Below are 8,967 nucleotides of genomic sequence, written 5' to 3'. Positions count from 1 at the left end.
ACTACACACCGCCGCTCCGCCCTCCGTTGTGTTAGCGGACTACACACGCCGTCGAGCTGCCAGCCCTCCGGTGTCGAGCCACGGGACTCACACCGTCGATCTGCCTACTCTCTGGTGTCGGACCACGGGCTCCACACCTTCACACACCTTCAAAATAAAACCTGTTTATATCAACTTCTGTCTCCTGTGGTCTTGCGATTGGGTCCTAACCCGTGAACTCCCGTGACAATAAATACATCATAAATACAGGGAGGGAGAGAAGAGAAGAGGGAGAGACCTTAGAGAAAGCAACAGAGGAGGATCCTCTATCAGGATGAAGTGTGATGATGTCATGTGTACAGAATGAACACAACAGAGTTACAACACATAAATATATCATGAAACAAAGAGATGTAAACATCTCATGTGAATGTTTGTATATTTAGTATTTTACTATTAAAGTAGGAAGATAAATAATATGATTACATAATGATCTACTATAAAATTTCATCGTCAAACATCTAAAATCAGATCAAGAGAAGAAAGAGAAAAATACATATTTCATAAATCACAAGTTGGGTTTCATACGTCAGTAACGAATAAGAGAAAAGATCAAGTTATTATTTTATGTATTCTAAATGAAGAGGAACTTCATTCATATGTCCAAACCTGATGCCTACAATACCCACAATGCAACAGGACAGACTTGGCTTTTCTCAGACTCTAGTCCTGCCTTCAACACCCAGGGTTCACATTCCAGTTCCTCCTCCTCTTCCTCCTCCTCCTCCTCCCCCTGGGAGGTTTAAAGAAACACTAGGAGAGGAAACCAGAAGAACAGAGTCGACCTGCAGCTTCTCACAGTGAGTCTGAATGAAGCACTTCTGTCTGGGACCTCTTAGTGATTGTTACTGGGATTACTGGGACCACTAGAACCACTGGGACTACTGGGACCACTAGAACCACTAGGACTACTGGAACCACTAGGACTACTGGGACCACTGGGACCACTGGGCTGTGAAAGGAGAATTTGAGCAGACTGAAGTGAGAGGAGCTGATTTGTTGACAGCTGTGCTTTGATTCATGAGTGAATGCAGCTGTTGATGTTTGCTGATACTTCAGTACACAGAGTACACTACCTTAATTACAGCTTCCAGGTATATCGATCACTTCCTCTTTACATTTTCAGAGTAATAATAATAATTATATGTACTTTTCTTTTTTAAAGGCAAAACATTCAACAATTTGATATTTTTTGTGCTCTTTTGTTTTGACATGTAACAAAATGTCATTCGTTTGGTTTTAATTCAGAGTCTCTGATATGTTTATTTACTTTATTTAACATCTTTAAAACGTTTCCTCTAAATGAGGCTCTGGTTTGTAAATCAGCTTCACCACATGATGATGATGATGATGATGATGATGATGATGATGATGATTCATTCTTCATCCCACAGAGATACTCACTCAGATTACTGGAATTCTTTTGGTGAACTGTAGAAGCAGAATCCTGCAGTACCTCTAACGGCCACCAGGCTCTGCTCTACAACACTTTATTTAACGTATAAAAACACATAAATATGGTCATTAGATGCAAAATAATTATTAGATCCTGTTTGAGTTGTGCCATGAATTAAACACACAGTGTTTGTTCATTTGAAAGATAATTTTGCACGTTTTGTCATAAATAAAGTACAGTAGACTGTGAAAATATGTAATAATAAAGACGACACCTAAAAGCGTCTGAAGCTACAATGTGTTTGGTACCAGGATGTTCTCTCAACAACATAGTTCTCTCTCTTCACTGATAGAAAGAGTCGCTGATAAAACACATCAGTTATTTGGTAGCATAGCTAAGTTAGCTAGCTTGTAAGACAAGCGAACAGCCATGTTGGATACCCGAAAGAGGCGGGGCTTCACATCACTACATATAGAAGTGGACAAAGTCATTATGACGCCACCCGTTGGTTTGTGGACTACAGTTTTAAAGCCTTTAAGTTTGGCCTTTCGGCCGTCGCCATCTTGTTTTTTGTAACCAGAAGTGACACTAGTGGGAGGAGCTACAGACAATCGAATGATGGACATTTTTAGGAGCAAAATTAGTGGTAACTTGTTGTTCAAAGAAGTAATAAGTAACATTCATGAAGTGAACCCCCCCACTGTGAAAGAGTTAAAGCTGTAACGGACAACTCCCAGACCAGACAACGCCGTGGTGGAGACCTGTCAATCACCGTGTAGCCCCGCCCTAAAGCATCCCCTGCTTTATGGTCTGTTTGACTCTAAATGGACCATAATGTACTAAATGAACATCATGCTGTATTGAAGAAGACTTGAAACTAGAGATTGAGACCATAAACTCATGTTTACAATGTTTACTGAGGTAATAAATCAAGAGAGAAGTAGAGTCATTTTCTCATAGACTTCTATATATAGGCACAATAAAAAGGCGTTTTTATCCTGTAGTTGGTCTTTGAAACAGACTCGGAGGTCTTTGTTGATGGAATAGTTCTTCAGTTAGCTGTTGTTTTTGTGTAAAGTTGAAAGATTTGTAATTGTGTCGGACGTTTTGGTTTTTGAGTTGGAAGCTTGTTTGGTTTTTGAAAGAAAAGCACTGAGAATCTGTTGACATTCTTCTGCTGATAAGAAATCTCTTCCTTCCTGTTGATTCTTGCCTCTTTCTTCTTCTCTTTCTATTTCTGTGTCCCTCTTGTTTCCGTCTCAAGACACTTTAGTCTTAATCCAGAAATAATTATTATCGCTCATCAAAAATGATCAATATTAAGTTAGATATGATTAATTTATTAGATACAATTAGAAATAATACAACTAGAATCTAGACCAGCCGAGAAGACGATCAAACTTGACTATCTAGAGGAAGTAAAAGTCGTAACAAGGTTTCCGTAGGTGAACCTGCGGAAGGATCATTAAAATGCTGATGCTTAAAACAGAAAAAAAAAAAGAAAGAAAACGACACAATTTTATCAGTTGCAAAAAAAAAAAAAAAAAAAAAGGCGTAGTCCTTTCTGTTTCAGGGGGAAGATGAATTGTTCTTGTGTGTAAACAAAGTAAAAGCCTGATGTTTTTATCTGTTGGATGGATTCTAAATAAATGTGGTTCATCATTCAGGATGATCTGTAATAACTTTATTGATCCTCTGACTTTTCATCGTAGCTCCATCATCAGGTCAACATGTCAATGTGTCCAACACTTTTTAGCTAATGTTAGCATGCTAATAAGCTAAGCTAAGGTGGTGAGCATTATATCTGTCAAATATCAGCATGTTAGCATGTTAGCATGCCAACCCAAAACGATGGACGGGTCAGACAAACAGAACTTTCACCCAGGAGACAGATGTTCATGTCTCCGGTTAAACCAAAAGTCAACGTTGACTTAGTTTACGTTTTGTTACGTAACAAGCTAACTTATTTAAAACACAAACAAAAACACAAACTTGTTTTGTTACATTTGACATCGTTACATTTTACTTTCATAACACATTTTCGCACGTTTATATATTTTTTCCAACTGTTTGTTTTGTTCTGAGTTCATGTTGTGTACCTTCATGTGTATTTATATCGACTCAGAGGCTCTAAAGACAGCAAACTTTAGACCAGATCCTTCACTTTTTACCTTTCACAATAAAAGCCCCTCTGTATATATAATATTTGCAGTTCTTTGTCTTGTTTTTTCCTCCCCTCCCCGTTGATTAAAGTTCTTTAGAATGGTAGTGATGACCACCGATAAGTCCTCCGATTACATTTAAACTGGGTGAGACGGGTGTGACGTACAACAAAGGCTGGAATTAAACCGGTGTCGTTGCGGTTTTGTGGCGTGCAAACAGAGACAAACATTATGAAAAAAGATTATTTGATTGGGATATCAAGGGAGTTGTAGTCCTGTGCAACAACGGACTACACGTTAAAGACACGGAGTCTGTAGAGACACGTCGAATAAATACAAACAAAATACGTTTTTTTACCGTTTTCCTAAATTACGACTTTGTTTTTCTTCTTTATTTTGAACTGCTGGATCAAAACCCAGCCGAGTATTTCTCTGCTATAGAAACAGGAAACAGTGGCGAGGTGTTCATGATCAGAGACGCTGTGTTTTGTATCGTACAGGTTTGGTTCTGGTCCTCCAGTCTCTCCGTGTGGTGAACGTTAAATCATGGGGGCCAAAGACCTCAGCATGACCTCTGACCCCGAGGGGTCCCGACCTCCTGCCCGACGCCGGAGTCCCTTCAACAGCGTCAAGGTTCGTCTGCTCTCGTTGGCTTTTAAATGGAAAAATGTTGCATTCTGTTTATTAAAAAGCAAGATATTTAACAGAAATAATACAAAGATTATTTTTTGTGTGAAAGCAAAGTGAACAATAAATTACAACAATTTTTGTTTTGTAATTTCAACAATTTTAAGTTGTTTTTTTTTCCTGATTCAACACAGAAGTTAAAAGTCTCTTTAAAGTCTGTTGGTGTGAGATTCTCCTTCATCACTGATGTTGAATCAGAAATGTCTCCTCTACGATGTTATGAGTGTTGATGGAGCTGCTACAATGTTAGCTTAGCATAGCACCGATCAGGCCGAGCTCCATTCAGAAAACAAATATTTTAAAAGTTATTTGCTTGTCGTCTTGTGGAGAGAACTAACAAAACATGAATTCAAACTTTTTACAAATCAGCATCATTATGTAGTTATTTCGGCATCTTTTTTATTTGTTTATTGTAATTAAATCACAGCTAAACTGATTATTTTGGGTTCATACAGCTGGAGTGTGAGGCGTTTAGTTTCCACAACATGAACTAAGCAGCAATCTGACCGTTTGTATTTGATTCAGCAGATTTTGTGTTTAACTTCAGGACTTGTTGTTTTGCTTTGAGGAGAAAGTTGACTTCCTGAAGTTCATCCTGGTTTTGTACTCTGAGGTCACAAAGGTCAACGTTTCCTCTACGAACCAAACCGATGAGCTCATCGTGTCGTTGGTCTCTCATCACGTCTTCTTAGTGCTTTTTATTTATTATCAGGATCATAGATTAATGAAAATTAAAACTTATTTGATAAATGAAGTGTGTTCTTCTCTCTCCTCCTCCTTTCCTCCTCTCCCCTTCCTCTCCTCCTCTCCCCTTCCCCCTCCTCCTCTCCTCTCCTCCTCCAGTTCTTTGTGTTTTGTCACAGTCTTCTTCAGCTGGCTCAGCTCCTGGTGTCTGGTTACATGAAGAGCTCCATCTCCACCATCGAGAGACGTTACGGTCTCTCCAGCCAGAAGTCTGGTCTGCTGGCTGCTTTCAACGAGGTCAGAACCACAACGTCCTCTCATGTCGTCACATGTCCTCTCATCTCCTCACATGTCCTCATCTCCTCTCATGTCCTCTCATCTCCTCTCATGTCCTCACATGTCCTCATCTCCTCTCATGTCCTCTCATGTCCTCTCATGTCCTCTCGTCCTCTCATCTCCTCACATGTCCTCATCTCCTCTCATGTCCTCACATGTCCTCATCTCCTCTCATGTCCTCTCATCTCCTCACATGTCCTCATCTCCTCTCATGTCCTCATGTCTTCTCATGTCCTCTCGTCCTCTCATGTCCTCACATGTCCTCATCTCCTCTCATCTCCTCTCATGTCCTCATCTCCTCTCATGTCCTCTCATCTCCTCACATGTCCTCATCTCCTCTCATGTCCTCACGTGTCCTCTCATCCTCTCATGTCCTCTCATCCTCACGTGTCCTCTCATCTCCTCTCATGTCCTCACGTGTCCTCTCATCTCCCATGTCCTCACGTGTCCTCTCATCCTCTCATGTCCTCGCGTGTCCTCTCTTGTCCTCTCATGTCCTCACATGTCCTCTCATCTCCTCTCATCTCCTCACATGTCCTCATGTCCTCTCATGTCCTCTCATCTCCTCTCATGTCCTCACTTGTCCTCTCATGTCCTCTCATCTCCTCACATGTCCTCATCTCCTCTCATGTCCTCATCTCCTCTCATGTCCTCTCATGTCCTCTCATCTCCTCACATGTCCTCATCTCCTCTCATCTCCTCTCATGTCCTCACGTGTCCTCTCATATCCTCTCATGTCCTCACGTGTCCTCTCATCCTCTCATGTCCTCACGTGTCCTCTCATCCTCTCATGTCCTCACGTGTCCTCTCGTGTCCTCTCATGTCCTCTCATGTCCTCACATGTCCTCTCATCTCCTCTCATGTGCTCACGTGTCCTCTCATCCTCTCGTGTCCTCACATGTCCTCACGTGTCCTCTCATGTCCTCACATGTCCTCTCATCTCCTCTCATGTCCTCTCGTGTCCTCTCATGTCCTCTCGTGTCCTCACGTGTCCTCTCATGTCCTCTCGTGTCCTCACATGTCCTCTTGTGTCCTCTCGTGTCCTCTCATCCTCTTGTGTCCTCTCATGTCCTCTCATGTCCTCACGTGTCCTCTCATCCTCTTGTGTCCTCTCATGTCCTCTCATGTCCTCACGTGTCCTCTCATCCTCTTGTGTCCTCTCATGTCCTCACGTGTCCTCTCATTCTCTTGTGTCCTCTCATGTCCTCTCATCCTCTCATGTCCTCACGTGTGTGTGTGTGTGTGTGTGTGTCCAGGTAGGGAACACGGTCCTCATTGTGTTCGTGAGTTTCTTGGGGAGTCGTGTTCACCGGCCTCGGTTTATTGGAGGCGGAGCTCTGCTGGCCGGCCTCGCCTCGCTGCTAATGGCGCTGCCACACTTTGTGGGCGGAGCCTACGACTTCACCGACCGCATCAGCTGTGAGACCACACACACACACACACACACACACAGTTTCATGGTCCCCATAACTGAATCCTGCAGATTCATTGACCGCCTCAGATTTTTTATTCTTTATTCGAATAAATTAAAGACTGAATCTGGTTCACACTAATGAACCATTTCATTCAAAATAATAATAATAATAATTGTAATTATAATAACTATAATTATTATTATTATTATTATACACTTTACAAAGGGGATTGGAAATTTAAATATTAAAATAATAAAATGAGAAATATTTAAAAACATTAATCACAGAAATAAACAATTAAGCAGTGATGAGAGACGAGTACGAGTATAAATGCATTAAAGAGAGATATGCAAATATATATATTATGAGTTCTGGACTCATAATATATATATTACATGTTGGTGTAATTAGTGTTTATTAGATTATGTTTTCATATTTTTAAAAGTCGTATCAACTGATTGCAAAAACGTAAACACACAAGAGCAAAAGGAAACATTTATCTAAACCCGGAAAGAAAAAAACATTTCACCGACAAGTTTTTAGTATTTCTCAATTCTCCAAGAATAACAAGTTCTCCAAAAAAAAGAAAATGCTGCATGTTACATAAATATAAACTATCAGTAAAACTGGTATTTAAAGAGTCTTTTTTTGAGTTGAGAAGAGACTTAAATGAGAATTTTAAGAAAATTCTTCGAAGAGAAAAGGTAAAAACTTCCTATGAAATGCTGGATTTGCGTAGTAAGATATTATATCTCCTGTGTTTCCGGGCAGCCTCCGGTGAGAACAGCTCTGGTCTCTGCCAATCAGAGAGCCCCCTCGCCACCTCGTCCTCCAATCGGAGCTGCAGCCGGCAGGAGAGCCCCGCCCAGCTGGGGGTGTACCCCCTGCTGCTCATGGGTCAGCTGCTGCTGGGCATCGCCGCCGTCCCCATCCAGCCCTTCGGCATCTCCTTCATCGACGACCACGCCAGCAGGAAGAACTCGCCGCTCTACCTCGGTACTTTTTCACTCAGACTCCGGATCACGTGACGGAAAGTGGTAGTGCTTCCGTACGCCAGAGTCCCTTTAGAAGACCTCTCATTCTACAGCAGCAGGGTCCGACAGTCTGACCCTCTCAGTCCTGGTTCTCTCCTCTTCCTGTTTGTACTTTAGGCTCCGCCTCTTTTACCGCCCACCGTCGCATCGTTCTCTGGAACCAGTAAGAACCATTGTGAGGCTGAAACAATGACACCAGTGACTCTCAGACTTCCTCATGCATTAAACCTCTGAAGAAGATATTTGGTTTCATTTAGACACGAAAACATTAGAAGACTTTTAACAGTTTGGTCTTTTTATCGGTATCTTCTGCTGTTGTCTCTTTGTTTGCTGCTTCTCTTCTCTTCTTGCTCCCACATTTACCTCCATGTGTTCAGACGTCTGACACTCTGAGCTTTGAACATAGATGAGAACAAACGCAGTTGAAGAGATTTATAGAATTTATGGAATTCTTTCTAACAAACTGCAGAATAAAGAACAAAAAGCTGCTTTAAAGTCTGAGGAACAAGAAATGACTCAGAGCAGAGACGTGACGCGCTGAAGATCTTTCTTCAGATTATAGGAACAATAATACAACTAGAAGTCAAAGACCTGAGATCCACTTCTGATCTCAGATGATTTATCTATTTAATAAAACTTAAATCTGTCTGTTACCCCTCAGGGTATGTACAGGTAGTTTAACTAACACAACCTTTAGGATTCATTATTGGTAGTGTTTATTTATCTATTCATGTATTCTTTTTGTCTATTTCTGTTCTATACCAATTATTTCTATAATTATTACGATACATTTCTGTCAGTTTGGGAAGATTATTTATTTGTTTCCCTTTTTTATTTTATGATAAATGTTTTTTAATTTAATTTAATTGTTTTTTTAGCGTGTGCTAAGTTAAGACGGCGTTACACGTAGTTTCCATTCAGATGAAATATTCAAACATTTGTTTGAATACAAATGAATCTGTTTTAGATTCAACATTTCCAGCTGAAACGAAACTTCTGCTCTTGTGTTGTTCAGGTATCCTCCTCGCTGTGACCTCCATCGGCCCGGCCGTCGGCTTCATCACCGGCTCCCTCATGCTGCGCTTCTACGTCGACTTTGACAAGTTACCAGAAGGTGAGGAGACAAACTTAAAGTTCATTTATGACACGTCCTCTTTAACCAGGGGGGGGGGGGGGGGGGGGGGGGGGGGCGCCTGGGGCCGGCGGCGGGCGTG

The 8,967-nt window shown here is 41.4% G+C and overlaps 1 protein-coding gene across 3 annotated transcripts in view; it reads left to right on the top strand.

Moving 5' to 3' along the window:
* The first annotated feature begins 800 nt into the window (after positions 1 to 800).
* Positions 801 to 8,967, top strand: part of slco2b1 (solute carrier organic anion transporter family, member 2B1) — a 23,601-nt gene continuing 15,434 nt past the window's right edge. The window contains exons 1-6 of one of the 3 annotated variants that reach the window (XM_031874162.1): positions 801 to 839; positions 4,098 to 4,230; positions 5,128 to 5,265; positions 6,561 to 6,723; positions 7,491 to 7,715; positions 8,769 to 8,867. In XM_031874162.1, coding sequence (XP_031730022.1) covers positions 4,144 to 4,230; positions 5,128 to 5,265; positions 6,561 to 6,723; positions 7,491 to 7,715; positions 8,769 to 8,867 — 712 coding nt within the window. In that variant the 5' untranslated portion in view covers positions 801 to 839; positions 4,098 to 4,143. Of the gene's footprint in view, positions 1,134 to 4,097; positions 4,231 to 5,127; positions 5,266 to 6,560; positions 6,724 to 7,490; positions 7,716 to 8,768; positions 8,868 to 8,967 lie in introns of all 3 variants that reach the window. The other 2 variants (XM_031874161.1, XM_031874160.1) reach the window with 2 other exon arrangements.

The sequence above is a fragment of the Anarrhichthys ocellatus genome, unplaced genomic scaffold, assembly GCF_004355925.1.
Source record: "Anarrhichthys ocellatus isolate YVR2014 unplaced genomic scaffold, GSC_Weel_1.0 scaffold78, whole genome shotgun sequence".
Lineage (NCBI taxonomy): Eukaryota > Metazoa > Chordata > Actinopteri > Perciformes > Anarhichadidae > Anarrhichthys > Anarrhichthys ocellatus.
This window is presented reverse-complemented; position numbering and strand designations above follow the sequence as displayed.